The sequence below is a fragment of the Chiloscyllium plagiosum genome, chromosome 7 (assembly GCF_004010195.1).
Source record: "Chiloscyllium plagiosum isolate BGI_BamShark_2017 chromosome 7, ASM401019v2, whole genome shotgun sequence".
Lineage (NCBI taxonomy): Eukaryota > Metazoa > Chordata > Chondrichthyes > Orectolobiformes > Hemiscylliidae > Chiloscyllium > Chiloscyllium plagiosum.
In genome coordinates, this window is record NC_057716.1 from 80704842 (window position 1) to 80724961 (window position 20120).

At 38.4% G+C, this 20120-nt stretch overlaps 1 protein-coding gene across 3 annotated transcripts in view; it reads left to right on the plus strand.

Moving 5' to 3' along the window:
* LOC122551728 (rho GTPase-activating protein 15-like) overlaps positions 1–20120 on the plus strand; it is a 737256-nt gene that overhangs the window by 50192 nt on the left and 666944 nt on the right. For all 3 annotated transcript variants that reach the window (XM_043694095.1, XM_043694097.1, XM_043694098.1), the window contains exon 2: positions 2863–3091. In XM_043694095.1, coding sequence (XP_043550030.1) covers positions 2972–3091 — 120 coding nt within the window. In that variant the 5' untranslated portion in view covers positions 2863–2971. The remainder of the gene's footprint in view (positions 1–2862; positions 3092–20120) is intronic.

Genomic DNA, 20120 nt, shown 5'->3' on the forward strand with positions numbered 1-20120 from the left:
ATTCCAGCATCTGCAGTTCTTTTGTCTCTATTGCAAAAGAAGATCACGTTTTGACTTTCACTGATTATCCTGCACTATGGGGCAACTGTGCTGATTTCACAAATGCTCCACACTTCAGAAGGAACTATGATCTGCACTCCCAACTAGAAATTTAGAGCTCTGTTGAAGAGTTAAAAAACAGGAGTGGAGTGGCAATCAATCCGACTGTGAATGTCATGCATGGGGAAAGCTCAGCCACAGTTTTCACGTTTTTGGATTGGTTGAGTGGGATCAATAGTTTGCCTATTGTGAACAACTGAAGGAGTGTATTGTTCCATATGCTTCCACGAGTTGTTGGGGCATTGTTCCTTTGTCAGTGATCACACTGTCACTAAATTTAATATAATACTATACTCGCTTGTGTGGCAAACTGAGCATCTTTTTCACTTGAGTGAAACAACCTGTTAGTTCATTTACACTGCATAGTGGCAGGATAAAACAGCTAGTTCCCCTGTTGCTCCAATTCTTTGAGATGCCTTACCTTTCCAAGGTAATTGTCCATTGTGCCTTGTTTGCATTATGATGAAGCAGTCGCATTAAGAGGTGTGTTTTGTTATAGTTTCTTTTTGAGAGAGACTGGGGTGGAGATGCTTAGCAGTCTATGAGAAGATAAACAACTTGTGAAGCTCTGGGTGTTTTTTGTTTGAAAGCTGGAACAACAGAAGTAGCTTGTATGATGGTTAAACTCCCACCCACTGAACCAGAGATTTTAGCTTTAGCTTTCAGCAATTGCTGTTGGGGTCTTGAAGAAGTGGAAGCAATTTTTCTCTATCTTGGTTACAGCCAAAGCTGGGGGCTCTCTTTCTAGGCTGCTGGATTGCATGTGAGACAAGATCTATTTTCTGGATTTGCTTTTTGCCAAGGCTCTGTTTATGGGGTGTTACAATGTTGGAACAGTAATTAATCATAGTTACTGTATCTATTATTCTGTTAAGTTTTCCAATAGAGTTAAGGTATTCCAAGTCCTTCTGTCTTTTGTTGTGTTTTAACCAGTGCTTGAAGAAATTGTGTTTTGCTTAACATCACGTGTTTTGACCAATCAAATTGCATCTGGCACGCAGCATGACATTTACATTTAAATAAGAAAAGGTTAGGGTCCAGGCTACTTTCTTGAAATGGTTTGAGGGAGTCTTGCCTGGTCCCTAACAGGATCAAACAATAGTGCCAGGTTAAAGGCTTCTTATGTATTCTGAGTAGTAAGGTTATGACCAATTAACCAATTGGCAACCCTTTCTTATGAATGATAAGTTATTATTCAGTTTTAAATGTGGCATTCTTGTGTCTATCCTGAGGAGTACAAGACTAAAAGCTTCGACCACATGTCCCTGTTCTTCAACAAAACTTAAATTCTATACAACCAATTATTATTGGATAAGTCAGATCCCAGACTGAAATCAAGATTGATACTTGTTTTGTTTTGTTTTTAACAAGTTGATCCTTAACTCAATCATAACTACACAATATCTTTTGATTTTATCAATAAAAAAGAAGTTTATTAAACAAAAGTGGTGAAAGTAAAAATAGAATTAACCAGACTATTTATTACAACAAAAACTTTAAGATTTTGAAACACATGGTAACACATTATCTCAGTTATTGCAAAGCACTCCCTTAAAGATCCCCCAAACAGCCATGTACAGTACCCAAAAGCAGTCTGGTACAATATTCATATCAGAAAAAAATGCCTTCTCTAATCCATCTATAGGTTTAATATAGCTGTGACTTCCACTCCCAGTGTGGAAAATCTGATAGCCCCTTCCTGGACTTTCATACACCTGAACTTAAACATTTTTCACTTTAAATGACATCTATGTGGTTGTATGCAAAATCACCTCATCTGAAATTATTATTAAACTCAATATTCTGAGGTAATGTTTTGTTAACAAATCTTAATATCTTCTGTCCTTCTGAGGAGCAACGTCTTTACACATCTATCTGCACCCCAAGCTTCTGCAGAATTCCCAAACCAAAATCTTTTTTTTATTTTTAACAAGTGATGGATTTTCCAAGCTTACAAGTAAGTTCAGAATTTTCCAACTGCAATCTTGATTCACAATTGTTGACTTTGTTCATTATAAAGTCTCCTAATGTAAATGACAGTTAATTAGTCCTGGAGATAATTTCTCTTCTTGACTGTTTTAAAATAACTCAGCAATGCAGCAGAAATGCTTACAGATTAATCATTTAACAATTCAGACACACAACAAAAACCATATGCTCTGAATTCAGTATTCAAAAATCCAACCTTAAATATAAATTATATTAAAATTTATATAAAACACATTTGCTACTGAACACTTTGCAAAGTGTGTCTAATATCTGCAATTTCATGGCAATATTCTGTGACTTTATGTTGTTTCCATGACATATCAGGCAAGGCAATTGAGTATTTGCTGAAATTTGTGTTGCGTGTTGAAAAAGTACAGAGAACAGGTCACAGTAAGAAAATGGATGCCCTAAAATTGTTAATGGCTTCAGGCGAGAAGGGGTAAAAACTGGGGCAAATTATGAAAGGAAATAAATGGTGTTAATAATAAATAGCTTGATCATTTTTATCTTGAAGGTAATCAATATATATCATTCATATTGTGCTATGGATTTTTTTATAAAAACAATTGCTTTGTAAAGTACTAAGCCAAAGTTTGAGTCTGAAGTAATTTAGTTCATTTATGCAACTGAAATACATCAAATACTTTGCCTGACAAATAATTTGAAGTGATTGAGTTCATTGACATTGGTGAGCCAGAAGGAAACTATAAATTTTGGCTCATGTGTATTTATTCAACTCAACTAAAAGATATTGCACATTTGTTTTACTTGTAGGTCAGCTGAAGCCTACTGCCAAGCCAAAAGGCAAATTTTATTTCTAAGGGAAGATATAAAATAAGTGAGACTGGAGCCTCCAAATCCCAATCGACCTCCCATCCAGCTGATGGACATTTGGGAGGTTCACTTGGATGAAAGTACAGATCGCAAATTCTACATTAATACGGTCACAAAAGAGAAGACCTGGAAACCGCCAAGGCTCTTTGTGGGCATGCGAGACATAAAGGTAAATGAAAATTTTCCAAAGGATACATAAGGAGTTGTATAATCTCGCAGTGTATGATTTCTGCAGAAGAACAAAAGTTATATTGAGACTAACATAATTATACTGTGAATGAATTAGCATTTTCAAAAAAAAAAGTCCACACACAGAATTTTGGAAACAAATAAACAAAGATGGGCGAGAATGTCTGGAGAATTCCAATCCAATTTATACATATATTTGGAGCAGGGAGTAACTCGAGAAAAGGTAAGCTCAAGGACAAAGGGGGAGATTTGTGGATGGAGCTAGAGAAAGTGGGTGAGGTTGTTAATGAATACTTTGCAACAGTATTCACCAAGGAGAAAGACATAGATGCTGAAACGTTATAGAGAAGAGCTTTTTTGATACTCTAAGGCACATCAACATTAAGAAGGAGGAGGTGTTGAGTACCTTCAAAAACATTAAGGTTCATAAGTCCAATGGCCTGATGGGATCTATCTTCGGACATTGAAGGAGGCAAGGGAAGAGATAGCTGGGTCTTGACAGAGGTCTTTGTATCTTCTTTAGCCACAGGTGAGGTCTCAGAAAACTGGAGAATAGTCAATGTTGTTCCTTTATTCAAGATGGGCAACAGGGATAATCGAAGAACGTAAAGGCCAGAGAGCCTTATATCAATGGTAGGGAAATTATTGTAGAACATTCTCAGAGACAGGATATACTTGCATTTGGAGAAAAATTGATTTAATAGGGATAGTCGGAATGGCTTTATGCAGGAAAGTTTTCTCTCACAAACTTGATTAAGTATTTTGAGGAAGGGACAAAGTGAGGCAGTGGATGTTGTCCACATGGACTTTACTAAAACATTTCACAAGGTTTCTCATGGTAGACTAATCCTAAAGATCAAATCTTATGGAATCAGTGGTGACTTGGCAAGTTGGATAAAAATTAGTTTGACCATGGAAGGTAAAGAGTAATGAACAGCGAGGAAGGATGTCAAATGATGCAGCAGGTTATAGTTTGGCTAGATAGCAGTGTGGAGAAATGGCAGAAGGACAATTGTGAAGTGATGCATTTGGGAGGTTAAATGTGAGAGAAATGAATGCTATAAATGTCAGATTTTTAGGATATTGATATACAGAGGAATCTTGGGTTCCAAGTCTATAGTTCCTTAACAGTGACAACACAAGTAGATAAGGTGGGAAAGGAAGAATACTGCTCGTTTGCTTTTTTTTTGGGCATTCAGTAAAAGTGGCAAGTCATATTGCAACTATGTGAGACTTTAGTCAGGCCACATTTGGAGTACTGTATGGAGTTCTGCTCACCACACTACAGGAAGGACATTGAGGTGCAGACGTTTACCAGGATGTTGCCTGTGCAGGCAGATGAGATCAGTTTAAAATAGCATTCCTGGTCGGTACAGACATGGTGGGCTGATGGGCCTGTTGCTGAGCTATTTTCTACAACAAGCATGTTTTCTTTCTCAATACTGCAATCCTTAAAGTGAAAAATAATTAATTGTTAACTCATCTGAATTATGCCATATTTGTTAGTTTCTACTGAAGTGATAATACAAAAACAAAATCCTGGATATTGGAATTTTAAACTAAGTTGAAAATTCTGGAATACTCATAAAAACAGAAACAAAAGATGTTTCAGGATGCTGACCTTTCTCTAAACTGAAAACATCAGAAATACTGAGCTTTTAAGCAAATTCAGAGCAGGGAAAAAGATGAGGGAAAATGGCAAAGGGAAAGCAGTTGACAAGGGGTAAGAAAGGCAGGATTAAATGTAAAAAGATTGATGGCAGAATGTAAAAAGAGATAATAATAAGATAATAATTAAAAGGAAAGATCTAAAGGAAATATAAGGAGAAAAGTGTCAAAAGCTGATTTCCAAACAAAAAATAGGGGCAGAGGCTGTCATATGAAATTCTTGAGCTTAAATGTTGGAAGACTGTATGATGTCGAAGTGAACCATGAGATGAAGTTCCTTTAACTTTTGTCATTGTATCAAATGGAAATACAAGGATAGGCAAATCAGAATGGAAATGGTGTCGAAAAATAAATCACAGTTGACCTAAAACTCAGGATTACATTTTGAAGATGTTCTACAACATGGTCGTAGTTTGGTTTCCCACTTTTGGAGAAGACTGCATTCTGAGCAGTAACTACAATAGGCAGGAGGGCGTACAAGTAAATTGCTGAGTCACCTGGAAGTAGTGTTTGGGACATTGGACAATAGGAAAGGAGACAGTAAAACTGCATGCATTGTATCTGCTATAACTTGTATGGGAAAGTGCTGTTGAAATGGGAGGAAGTATTATGGGTGAAGAAGGAGTGGACCTGGGTATAGTGGATCCACTATCCATTCAGAATGTTGAAGTAGGAGCAGAAGAGAAAATCTTATTTATATTATGTTGTCACGTCACATCTCAGATATTATAGATGTCATAAAGTCATACAGTCATAGAACTGTACAGCACAGAAACAGACCCTTCAGTCCAACTTGTCCGTGCTGACAAGATATCGTAAACTAATCCAGTCCCATTTGCCAGCACTTGGTCCATATTCCTCTAAACCCTTCCTATTCATACACCCATCCAGATGCATTTTAAATGTTGTAATTGTACTAGCCTCCACTACTTCCTCTGGCAGCTCATTCCATACATGCACCACCCTCTGCATGAAAAAGTTGCCACTTAAGGTACTTCTTAAATCATTCCTCTCATGCGCTAAACCTGTGCCCTCTAGTTTTGGATTCCCTCACCCCTGGGAAATGACTGGTGTTCACCCTGTCCATGCCCCTCATGATTTTATAAACCTCTATAAGGTCACCCCTCAGCCTCCAAAGCTCCAGGGAAAATAATCCTACCCTATTCAGCCTCTTCCTATAGCTCAAACCTTCCAACACTGGAAACATCCTTGTAAATCTTTTTTTTAACCCTTTCATGTTTCACAACATCCTTCTTATAGCAGGGAGACCAGAATTGCACACAGTATTCCAAAAATGGCCTAACCAATATCCTGTATAACCTCAACCTGACCCCGCCCCCATTCCAATACTCAATGCACTGACCAATAAAAGAAAGCATACCAAATGCCTTCTTTAGTATCCTGTCTACCTGCGAGTCCACTTACAAGGAACTTAAATCTGCACTCCAAGGTCTCTTTGATCAGCAACATTCCTTGGGACCTCACCATTAAGTGTGTACACCCTGCCCTGATTTGCCTTTCAAAAATGCTGCACGTCACTTTTATCTAAATTAAACTCCATCTGCCATGCCTTAGCCCATTGGTCTATCTGATCAAGATCCCATTGTACTCTGAGGTAACATTCTTTGTTGTCCTCTGCACTTCCAAATTTGGTGTCTTCTATAAACGTACTAACTATACCTCCTATGTTCACATCCAAAAAGGCAGTGGACACAATACTGATCCTTGTGGCACACTGCTGGTCACAGGCCTCCAGTCTGAAAAACAACCCTTCACCACCCTCTGTCTTCTACTTTTGAGTCAGTTCTGCATCCAAATGGTTAGTTCTCCTTGTATTCCATTAGATTTAACCTTCCCAACCAGTCTACTTTGAGAAACCTTGCTGAACACCTTACTGAAGTCCATATTGCTCACGTCCACCACTCTGGTCTCATCCTCTTTGTTACTGCCTCAAAAAACTCAATCAAGCTAGAGAGACATGATTTCCCACACACAAAGACATGTTGACTAACCTTGATCAGTTTTTGCCTTTCCAAATAATTGTAAATCCTGTCCCTCAGAATTCCCTCCAACAACTTGCCCCCCCCCACCTGATGTCAATCTGAAATATTTCAAAAAGTTCAAATATTACCAATTACAAGAATTGTATCAGATAACTTATGAGACTTTTGGAACTGTCCCCATTGCCTGGAAATTAAGTGCAAAGTGAATTCTAGAAGAAACTAGACCAGCTTCTAAAATATCCCTTAAAGACATTGTACAGAAGCTTCTCAAACAGTAATCCTGTGTACAAATTTCTATAAAGGTCCCTAATGTGAAGATTTTAGGGAACAAACATTGTGATGATATCATGGCCACACGGTGGGCGGCACGGTGGCACAGTGGCTAGCACTGCTGCCTCACAGTGCCAGAGACCCGGGTTCAATTCCCGCCTCAGGCGACTGACTGTGTGGAGTTTGCACGTTCTCCTCGTGTCTGCGTGGGTTTCCTCCGGGTGCTCCGGTTTCCTCCCATAGTCCAAAGATGTGCAGGTCAGGTGAATTGGCCATGCTAAATTGGCAGTAGTGTTAGGTAAGGGGTAATACGTGGGGTATGGGTGGGTTGCGCTTCGGCGGGTCGGTGTGGACTTGTTGGGCTGAAGGGCCTGTTTCCACACTGTAATGTAATCTAATGTAATCTAATCTAATCTAAAAAAAAAGTAGCAGAATGGAAATTTGGACTGCCTTTGACCCTGCCCAAATTCCAAGAGCAAGATTGCTTTTCAATTTAAGTTTGGCATACTGCACCATAATGGTGTCACAGACAGCTTTATAGAAACTGAAGTAATTCAGAAGCAAATGGATATTCCAAGTATGGTTAAGGCAAAGTCAAACAGTTTAGCAGCATCAAACAAGCAGATTCAGGGTCCCATTTAAGCACTAAATTTTGGCAACTGAAGGCAAAAGTGAGGAAACCAGAGTCTGGATTAGAGTGGTGCTGGAAAAGCAAACAGGCCAGGCAGCATCCGAGGAGTAGGAAAATTGACGTTTTGGGCAAAAGCCTGTCATCAGGAACCTTTGCCTTTGGCAACTGAAGGTCCAGTTGATTTTATTTTAGACATTTTAGCGAAATTACCAGATAGACCAAAAATAGCAACTTTCATTTATACACTTAATGTGCAGTAAACTGTGTCAGTATGCTTCACAAATCTCACACTTTGTTTCTGCTATGTATGTTCCTTTACCCCCATCGATCTGCCTGTGGATTGCAAGCATAACTGCCTATCCTCTGTCGATAAAATGTAGAGCTAGAGAAAGCACAGCAGGTCAAGTAGTATCAGAGGAGCAAGAGAATCAATGTTTTGGGCCCGGAACATTGACTCTCTTGCTCTTCTGATGCTAGTTGAACTGCTGTGCTTTTTCCAGCTTCATGTTTTATCAACTCTGACTTTCCAGCATCTGCAGTCCTCACTATCTCCAAGTAGCTGTCTGCCCTCTGCCTTCCCATAACACAACTTCTCAGATTAGTTAAGATGATTAGAATGCCATGGGTCAGCCTGGATAGAAAGATGAAGTCTTAGTTTACATCTCACCCAAAATGCAATATCTCCAATAATCCAGATTTCCACTGTATTACTGTACTATTGAACAATGGTCTTTAAGGATTGAAACATTACACATTAACAGAGTACTTGGCAGCTAAACATAACAAAGCATGTCTTAGCTTGAACTAAATCATTGAAATGTTCTCTGGCATACTTCTTTCAGCTTGTCGTGCTCCAAGAGAACAGAGATAAGTCAGCTGGAAATTCTGAGCTTAATACTCATAGGTCATGTGTTACAATTCAGGGACTAAATCATGAATATATCCCTTGAAGGTACAGTGATGCAAGACATAAGACAACATTTTTGTTCTCTCATTTTTCTGAGAATCCATAAAATATTCTTTCATAAGAACATAAGAAATAGGAGCAGGGATAGACCATCTGTCCCATCTAGCCTGCTCTGCCATTCAGTAAGATCATGGACTCAGCTCCACTTACCCACCTGCTCACCATAACCCTTAATTCTTTTACTGTTCAAAAATCTATCTATCTCTACCTTAAAAATGTTCAACAAGATAGCCTCACTACTTCACCAGAAGGGAATTCCACACATTCACAATTCTTTGCGTGAAGAAGTTCCTCCTCAACTCAGTCCTAAATCTTATCTTGAGGCTTTGCCCCCTTGTTCTAGTTTCACCCTTATCTTGAGGCTTTGCCCCCTTGTTCTAGTTTCACCTGCCAGGGGAAACAACCTAACTGTTTCTATCTTATCTATTCCCTTCATAATTGTATATGTTTCAATAAGATCCACCATCATTCTTCTAAATTATAATGAGTATAATTCCAGGAGAATCGACGTTTCGGGCATGAGACCTTCTTCTGCCTGACCTGCTGCGCTTTTCCAGCAACACATTTTCAGCTCTGATCTCCAGCATCTGCAATCCTCACTTTCTCCTGAGTATAACTCCAGTCTACTTAATCTCTCTTCATAAGCCAACCCTCTCAATTTTGAAATCAACCTAGTGAACCTCCTCTGCACTCCCTCCAGTGTCAGTAAATCCTTTCTCAAATAAGGAGACCAAAACTGTATATAATACTCTAGTGTGGCCTTACCAGCATCCTATATAGTATGACCTCCCTATTTGTTAAACTCTATCCCTTTAACAATGAAGGACAAATTCCATTTGCCTTCTTTATTACCGGCTGCAGCTGCAAACCAACCTTTTCATGATTCATGCACAAGGATACCCAAGTCCCTCTGCACAGCAGTATGCTGCAATTTTTCACTATTTAAATAATAGTCCATTTTGCTGTTATTCCAGCAAAAATGGATGACCTCACATTTACCAACATTATACTCCACCTGACAGACCTTTACCCACTCACTTAACCTATCCAAATCTCTCTGCAGTCACCCAGTATCCTCTACACACGTTGCTCTACCACTCATTCTTGTACAAAAAAATTCACTTTATGTCTGTCCAGCTATTTCACTTAAATATTATGCTTACAATTTTAATTTCAGGGTAAATATGGCAACAATTTAATTAATGTGATTAATTACATTATTGATCAGTAAATGTAGGTTTTTGTCAGCAAACCTAAATTCAAGTTCAAAATTTAAAACATTTTAAATCCAAATACTTCCATTCAGAGGACCATTAAAATTTGGTGTTTAACATTTAAATTAATCTATTTTGAATGAAGAAAAGGCATACAATAAGATTAAAAAGAAGGCATTATTTTGGATTTTGCTCGAGTAACTTGCGTGAAATTGCGGTGTGATTGTTCCAGATGGAGGATGTGACAAAATGCTAGAAGACAATAATAAATGTACAGAATAGATTTGAGCAAATTGACTTGACTTCAAGATAGATAAGTGTGAGATAGTGTATAATGAAGCACAAACAACAGCTTCGGCTTGCTGGGTTGATTGACCTGTTCTGTGATGCAAAGGCTTCGTAAAGCCTGATTCCACTAGCTCAAGGGCCAGTTACCAAGTGTCACAGCAATCTTAAAATAATTGAAAAGGAAAATCAAGGGTTGAAACTGGAGAATTAGTTTTATGCAGCATTTGTCTTTACATCTGGAATGCACTTCCTGAAAGGGCAGTGGTAACAGAATCTGTAGTGACTTTCAAAAGGAAATTGGATGAGGGAAGAAATTGTACGGCAATGAAGTAAAGCTTTGGAAGTACGACTAATTGGGTAGCTCTGTCAAAAGGCTGATGAAGAAGAATGGACCAGGTAGTATCCTTCTGTGTCGCGTGATACTATAATTCTATGATTCATGGGATGAATGCTTCAAATATCAGTTACATTCATATTTGCAGTTGAAATTTTAGATTACAGTGACACTGTCATTTGATGATCTTGACCTGACATCTGAGCACAGGAAACTACAGCAGTATGAAAGCCTCTTCAAAACTGGATTTCATGCATATTGCTTAACGGATACTTTCAGACACATTTCATAAGTGCCCAGGGTTTAGCTAGATAGCTGAGATTCTTCGGCAAATTTGAAAAGAAGTTTTGAATGTTACAAATGAATGGAGGCCTTGTATATAGATATAGAGCTCCACTGAAACTGCACCTCGAATCCTATAAGTTGATATGTGCTAAAACAAGATAGTCTAGCTGGTATATATTGTTAGCTACATTATTGCTACAAACTTAAGTTGTTGTCTGAAGCATACGGTTTTATTTGCAGTTGAAAAAAAATTAAACAATGAGAACCCTTAACCAAAAAGGGATAATACAATGCTGAAGATAAAAATAAGTAGTAAATTGCTAAGACTCAGTAAATGCTAGCAGCATGGTAGCACACTCACAACTGAGTTTGAAATTTCTTGGAAAGTTTCATTATAGAGATTCATAACTGACATTCCAGAGCTATGCAAATAGCATATGTTGTCTTTCAGATGAGGCATTAAACCAAAAGCCTTCCATCCGTCCCAGGTAGACAAAATATCTCAAGGCACTGTTCGTGAATAAGACAAGGAATGGTGATATTGCCAGTTTAGATCCCCCAAGCCACATTACTCTTTTTGGGACCTTGCACTGTTCATATTGACAGCCATGTCTTTTTTTTCCCATTACAAGACTAGCTACTGTTTTAACTTAATACTTAATTGGTTGTCAAATGCTTTAGGATGACCTGAGGTCATATAAGATGTTATAGAAATGCAAGAACTTTTTTTTTTTTGAAATCCAATTACATTTGTACAGGCTACTCTATTTAGGTTCAAATCTGCTAGGAATAAATCTGTTTGAAGTATCTTAATTTAAATTCCTAATGGAAGACCATTTTAATTACAACTACTGCTTTGATATGAACACAGTACACGCAAATCAACTAAGGTGACCTTGCACTTTTTCATTGTGCGCAAATTACATAAACTAAGTTGTCCATTTAAAGTTACATTTGAGGTATATTTGCATTGCAACTAGAGCTAACATATTTTTGCTCATTCTTGGTTGTGAACATTACTTAATTTTCTTTAAAAAGGCATTGAGCAATCGGGGTTGAGAAACATAACAGTCATGATCAAATGATGAAGCAAACTCGATGGGAGAATGACCTAATTATGCTCCCAGATCTTATGATGTCATGATTCCACTGCTGTTTTGAACTAATGCAACCCACGTAATGTAGACATCTACAGGAAAAAAATGTACCTGTGTCTGTTTTCGAAAACATTTGGACAGGTGCATGAATAAGAAACGTTTAGAGAACTATGGGCCAAACACACACAGATGGGACTCGTTCGGTTTATGAAATGTGGTCAGGATGAATGAGTTAGACTGAAGGGTCCATTTCGGTGCTGTAAGACTCTATGAATCCATCACCTTATGTCTCTAGAAATATATGGATTTCTGAACACCAAAGGTGTCAAGAAGTATGGAGAGAGAGCTGGAGTATGGAGGTGAAGTAGGGGATCAGTCATCATCACATTGAATGATAGCGCAGGCTCAATTGGCAGGATAGCCTGTGCCTACCCATTCTTTATGTTTCCATGTAACTATTTGTGAGAAAGTTTCAGGATTTTCATCCAGAGATGATCCAGGAACTGCAATATCATTCTATGCCAGAATGTTGCATGACTTGGAAACAAACTTGCGAATAGTATCTAAGCAATAGAGATTATGGGTTTGGAAGATGCTATCAAGAGATCTTTTGCAAGTTGTTGCAGTGCATCTAGTAAATGTTGCTACTATTGTCATTGGTGTAGGACTCACTGAATGTTTACAGTGGTCAATGGGGTACCAAACAAGCAGGCTGGATGGTGTCACACTTTCTAAGTGTTGGAGTTGCACTCATTAAGGCTAGTGGAGAGTATTCCATCACATCCTGACTTGCAGCAAGAAGTTGCAATTCGAAATATTTCTAAGGCTCATTCTGTGTCACTTTCAGGCTAACTTGGTTTGATGCTAGAAGGAATGGCATCCCATGCAGTGTCAAAATATTTGTGGCAATTATTCACACGGTAACAGAGTTTCTGTGTGTTTCTTACACCTACTCAGTATTAACTAACTTGAGGATAAATTATGATCATATAAACTTGAGACAATATGTAAATTCCTGTTACAAATAGTCCTTATTTAATAACAGATGCCCTAAAATTAATCTGAAATATATTAGATTAATGCTTTCTTAAATGAATTAATTGCCTCTGTTAAAAAAATTGAGAATAATTATACGAATTATAGGGAGTTAATTACTTTAATTGGTTGAATGTTAGTATCTAGAGTATAATTACAAGCAAAGAATTTAAATTTTTTTGAAATAATGGATCTAATACCAATTGTGAAATATTTAAGGAATGGTAATCATGGTATCATAAGTTTTGGGATAGCTGGAAAAATCTAGGGTTAAAGTGTTTAAAACAGAGGAGAGCTCATTTTGATGTGATGGGAACATAATTCTTCCTTGAATCAAAGATTATCAAGTGATGTATGTCAAAACTATGAATAAACAATGATCCATTGTTAAAGAAGGGATCGTGTAGGTACAATCTCAAAATGGAAATGGCCAGGTGTACAAAGATGGTGCTCTGTGGATGGTAGAAGAGGTAGGCCTGGATTTTTGCAAAGTTAGGATGATTCAAGAGCTCTTTAAAATGATGAAGGTGCCCCTATTCTGGGAATCCTGACCATGTGCCAGGTTTTCCAAAGTTTAGGAGTGTCATTAAAGGAGTTGGTTTAAGAATGCAAGTCTACACCTGGCATTCCTGAACTGGCAGGCTTCATTATGAGTTCAGGCAAGTCCCATGCCACCACAATTTTCATGTTGACCTCAGCACATAAAGAATTTGTGGTTCATGGCGTTTCAGAGTTGTCAGAAGCCATAGTCTCCATGCGGGAATTTCTGAAAGGTAAGTTCAAAAATATTTCCTCATTAGAGGAGAGAGATTTAAAAAAAGACATGAGGGTCATTTTTTTTTTAATGCAGAGGGTGGTTCATGTGTAGAATGACCTTCCTGAGGAAGACATTTGAATAATTACATGAGTAGCGAAGGTTTAGAGGGACATGGGTCAGGAGCAGGCAGTTGGCACTGGTTTAGTTTGGGATTATGATCGGCATGGACTGATTGGACTGAATATCTGTTTTTGTGCTTTACGACTTGTATGGCACACTGATTTCCATTCATCCACTATACACTGTATAGAAGCAATCAACTATAGAGGAATATTAGGATATGTTAAAAGTTCTTTTTAAACACCATCATTAACTCAGTATGTTTGACTCTCTTAAGAGGAATCTCTTTTTATCAGAAGACAATAGAACGTCAATTATTCAGAAACTTTAAAATTCCTTGATGAAAGGACAGTCCTGTTAAATGAGAAGATAGTGAATGTAATTTTTTCATTCGAAGTCAAAGGGAGACAAAATAGGATACTAAAGGCCAGTTAACTTAACATCCATCATCGAGGAAAAGAATATTAAAGAAGTAATAGAAAGACTCTTGGATAAGTTGATGTTAATAAGGAAGAGTCAATGCAGTTTTGTGAAAGGGAAATCATTTTGACCACTCTGTTGGATCTACCGAGGAGGTCACATGTGTTGTGGATAAAGGGAAACTTGAGGATATACTGTACTTAGATTTCCAAGTTCCAATACTTTCAAGGAGAAAGTGAGGTCTGCAGATGCTGGAGATCAGAGATGGAAATGTGTTGCTGGAAAAGCGCAGCAGGTCAGGCAGCATCTAGGCTACAGGAGAATCGACGTTTCGGGCATTAGCCGAATTCCTGAAGAAGGGCTAATGCCCAAAACGTCGATTTTCCTGTTCCCTAGATGCTGCCTGACCTGCTGCGCTTTTCCAGCAACACATTTCCATCCCCAATACTTTCAAGTTTTGTATTATCAGCAAGCTTTGAATTTGTCTCCTTACGTTAAGGTCTAAATAATTTATACTTGTCAAGAAGTGCCTTGCTGCAAGCCTTCCTGCATTATCTCTAGCACCCATTAACTATTGCTTTCTGTTCCCTATCACTAAGCCATTTTTTTTTTCATTTGCTACTGTCCTGTTTATTCCAAGAGCTGTAACTTTGCTTGAATGTTTGTTGTGCAGCATAATATCAAAAACCATTTGGAATCCATATGTTCACATCAACAACATCATTTTCAGAAAATCTCTTGTTGCCTCTTCAGAAAATTGTAGTTAGTTAAGTAAATATGATATTTTCTTGGGAAATCCATGTGAGCTCTCCTCAATTAACCCCACATTTCGTTTATGTGACCATTAATTCAATCCTATGTTTATTGTTGATAGAAATTTCCTCACTACTAAATTTAAACTGATAAGCACGAACCAAACAATCCCACTGCCCTGCCTCCGACCTCTCCCCCTCCCCCTCCCACTCCCTCAAGGACATGCAAGTCCTGGGCCTTCTCCACCGCTTGATTAAATCCACCCTTCAACTGGAGGAAGGACGCCACATCTTCTGCCTTGGGACCCTTCAAACACATGGTATCAATATCGACTTCACTAGGTTCTAAATTTCCCCTTCTCCCATCTCATCCCAGATCCAATCCTCCAACTCAGCACCACCCTTTTGACCTGTCCCACCTGTCCATCTTCCTTCCCACTTATCCGCTCCACCCTCCCCACATACCTATCACCATCATCCCCCACCTGCATCCACCTATCATCTTCCCAGCTACTTACCCCCAACCCCCACTCTCACATTCCTATTTATCTCTCAGTCCTCTTCCCCCTCCACATTCCTGATGAAGGACTTATGCCCAAAACTTTGACTCTCCTATTCCTCAGATGCAGCCTTTTCCAGCGCCACACTTTTCGACTTATCCTTATCTTAATTTGAACAAGATTTGCAATGCTCCAGCCTTTGGTCACCACCCCTGAGTATAAAGAGGACTGAAAACATGTGGTGAGTCCCCCAATAACTTTCACTCTTATTTCTTTCAGAACCCTTGGATGCCTCTTATCTGGCCTCAGGTGCCTCACTTACTTCAAGAACAGCCTATCCTTATCTCCTCCATTTCAATTTTGAGTCCTCTAGTTACCCACTAACCCCTTCAAGAAAAAAAAAGAAATCAAGCACACATACACATAAACACACTTAATGATAATAAATTGCGAAGGGAAAAAAGTGGTACAGAATAAAGACAGGCAGAGTAAAAGTCCTTAATGTCTTGTAGTGTGAGAATGAAACCTGAGTCCCAACTACTTAGCTGTTGTCTATCTCAGCAGGAGTGAAATTTTCAGAATTCTGGTCTTCTCATTGAATGGTTTTGCTTTTTTTTTGAATTCAGATTCCTCTCTGCAAAGCAAGCCACTGAAATATGGTCTGTTTCTATATTCTCAAGAGTAGATCCATGGTCTTTCCAAGCAAAATATTCCATAGGCAGCTGTTTATTTCTCATTATGTGTGTTATTTTTCAAGAGTGAATTAAATAAATAATGCAAATTTCTGAATGTTGACTTAGTTAACTGTCTTCACTGCCTTTGGTGAAGTGGTCATTTCAGCATAGCTGGTTTTGGATATTCTACATAGATTTGTTTCAGTCTATAATCAAATGATCACCACACATCATTTCATGTCAATATTTGTCCTTCTAAAAATCACTTTTATCCATTACGGTCTCAGGTATCCAAATCAGGCAATGGAAGTTCAATGTCAATAATCCATTTTAACAGAAAAATGTGAAAAAACATGACATTTATATTTATATAAAATACAGCTGAAGTGTTACTGTTGCAATATAGCATTGTAGTGATTGGAACCAGGCAGATCTCAATGATCATGAGATTCTGGATTGGTGTTGTTAACCTGGCAAAGTGGGTACTGCAGATGCTTGAAATCAGAGTCTAAATTAGAGAGGTGCCGGAAAAGCACAGCAGGTCAGGTTGCATCCAAGGAGCAGGAAAATCGATGTTTCAGACAAAAGCCCTTCATCAGGAATGAAGGCCTGATTGGCCCAGGTTGCTAACCTGGGCCAATCAGGAAGGCCTGGCTGACCAATATAAACAGGGGATTCACACACACCATGGGTGCTGGGGAAAAAATAAGCACTACCGAAAAAGAAAAGAAAGAAAAAACTAAACAGGGGATTATATTGGGTGTGGGCATTTGCACTCCCTTTTTGATTTTCTTAAAAACCTCCTCCTCTGCTTTTGGTTGCACTTCAGTCCCACGCTCCTGATCTTCGGGCACCCGGTGCGGTGGAGGGAGGGCAGGTCTGAAGACCTCCTCATGGGTCTGCTCCTAGGCCTGGCCAAACTGGCCATAAACAGGTCCAGGCAGCGGGCCGTGGAGGGCGTTGTTAGGGCCAACTGCCTGTCCCTCTTCCGCGGTTACGTTAGAGCCCGGGTGTACTTGGAGAAGGAGCACGCGGTCTCCACCAACACCCTGGAGTTGTTCAGGGAGAGGTGGGCGCCGCAGGGAGTGGAGTGCATTATTTCCCCCTCCAACTCTATTTTGGTTTAGTCCCTGCCCTCCCCTTCACTGTTTGATCACACAGCATTGCCCTTTTGTGAAGGGCACTGCTTGTCACTGGCCACTCGGGTGTTTCCTTTCTTCCTGGTGGTGGAAACCGAATAAAGATTTGTGCACCTTGTGTCTCTCACTGTGTCTCACACCTGTACACATACACATGGGTGCTGGGGAAAAAATAATAAGCACTACTGCAGTTAGGCGGGATTGTGGGGGTAAGAAAAAAAAGGAGTGTCAGAAGTTCTATTAAAAAAAAGAAGAAAAAAAAGAAAAAATATGAACAGGGGATATAGAATCTCCTCAGTTCGGGTCACTTACTCCAAGCTGACTGGCCAAAGTGCACACGTTTAAAAAAAAACACAGTAGATTTAGACTTTGATCAGATCAGGGACTGACTCTGAGCTGGCTGGCCAAAGTGGACATGTAAATAAATAGAGACTTGGTGATGAGATACCAGCTTCTGTGCAGTTATTTCAAGTACCTGGTGTTTAATCCCTTCAGATCAAGTTTCACAATAAATTTTTAATACACCCTTACCTAAACATACTGTCTCTTGATTACAATCCTACATAGTAATGTAAGGTATATTCCTCTGTATATATTTATTTAAAAAATCAAAACCTCATCTGATAGCTCAAAAGTAAGAGAAGCCATTGAATAATATTATGTAACATAAACTTAAGTCCTCTGTTTAATACTGTAAATCAATCTCTGAATTCCAGTTACACTACCAAATTACTTAGGATCTGGTATGTAATATTTTAAAATATAAATTGATAAAACGTATATTTTACTTCAAAGGTAGCTTTCCAATGCATTACTTAGGATTTTAAAAATATGAGTGAAACTTACAATGATTTATGATATAAACAGTTCTTCTGAAAATTCAGAATATCATCAAAACAAATTTATTGCCAATATGCTGCAGATCAAATCATTTAAATCATTTCCCTCTGCAGAGATTTGGGTATGCAATAAAAGCTGGCAATCTCATGTCAGCACTGAATGTGTACTGCAGTATCAGAGATGCCATCTTTTGGATGAAATGTAAAGCTGAGCTATCTGGGCTCCCAGGTAGACTTCCAAGAATGCATCACAGTATTCTGAAAAAGACCTGGGGACTTCTTTCCAGTATTTTGGCTAATATTTATCCTTCAATGGACATTATTAAAAGTAGCTTATCAGGTTATTTTCAGGCTGTTTGTGAAATTTTACTATGTGCAAATTTGTTGCTTCATTTCCAACATAACAACACTTGATATGTACATCATCAATTGTAAAGTGCTCTGGAATGTTCTGTAATCGTCAAAAGCAGTTTTGTCTTCCTGCTTATAACATGAGTATTATTGATAGTTGATCAGAAATTACTTTAAATATAAATTTAGCAATACATTTTTGATATCAGAGACATCCATATTGATAATGAAATCTTGTATTTTTGTTCATGATTTAGGAAAACAAATGAACTGAATTACTGATAATCTGCAGTGAAACGTCTTGGGAGAACTTATATTAATTTTTTTTTCCTGTCCCTATCCTTTTTCATCTCCAGTTGTGTTGATTTTTTGGGGGGTATAAAGGCCTTAAGTAAACAACTAAGTCCAGAACTTTCCTTGCAACTAAAAACATTTGTTGTTTTCTGTCTCCTTATTTGTTAGGAAATCTGGCATAGAAATGTATGATTTCAGAAAATATACTGTTGATGTAATTATAATGCAAACAGGCACTATTCTGTTTCCTTATACATGAAAATGATAAATTCTGTAAACAACAATCCTTGCTTTGGCTCACAGTCTTAATACGGTCTAATTGCATGAGTTTGAAATCTGTTCTTAATTGCTTTAGAAGCAACTTAAATTACTTAAATCAGTGCTTTTATTTCACTTTGTCTTAGGTAAAATGAGGCAAGTCTTCAAGCTAATTTCTTACTTAATGCACAGGTTTATTTGAAACTATAATGAGCATGCTTGGGTGTTCCATTCCCAGATCAACAGGACCAGTTTAACAATTCCAGCGAATCCTATCAAGCTTGACTAATAAAATTAGGAGGATTATGTTAAAAGAATACTCTACCAAGGCTTTCGCTTGAACCAGCTGTAAAACGTCACTCCCCAAAGTACTTCTTACAATGTATATTCAGAGAATGAGTCATAAAAGACTGATAACTAAGTAATAGAGGACAATAATTAAGAATTATCACTGGACATATGAAGTACAAAGTTCAAAAATACTTTTTTTTTCTCATGGAGGAGTATTTGAATGTGACATTCTTTACCATTGAAGCTGTTGTGCAGAATCTGTAACATAATGTGAAATGGGATTATTAATACTTAAAGACAGAAAGTATAACAAATGCATACTAATACAAGGAAATTGGGTTGAAATAAATAACTAGAACTGGCACAAGAACGATGGGCTGAATGGTTTCATACTTTGGCATAATTTTATAACGTTTTATGATTCACTGTTTGTGATATTTTGTGTCTGAAGAAAGCTCTCATATAATTGAAACAAAGTGGCTGTATAAAAGGAACAGACAGTGAAATTAGACCTTGTTTCACCTATTAGGAGAAAGTGAGGACTGCAGATGCGGGAGATCAGAACTGAAAAATGTGTCGCTGGAAAAGCACAGCAGGTCAGGCAGCATCCAGGGAGCAGGAGAATCGATGTTTCGGGCATAAGCCCTTCTTCAGGAATGAGGAAGGTGTGCCAAGCAGGCTAAGATAAAAAATAGGGAGGAGGGAACTTGGGGGAGTGGCATTGGGAATGCGATAGGTGGAAGGAGGTTATGGTGAGGGTGATATGCCGGAGAGGGGGTGGGGGCGGAGAGGTCGGGAAGAAGATTGCAGGTCAAGAAGGCG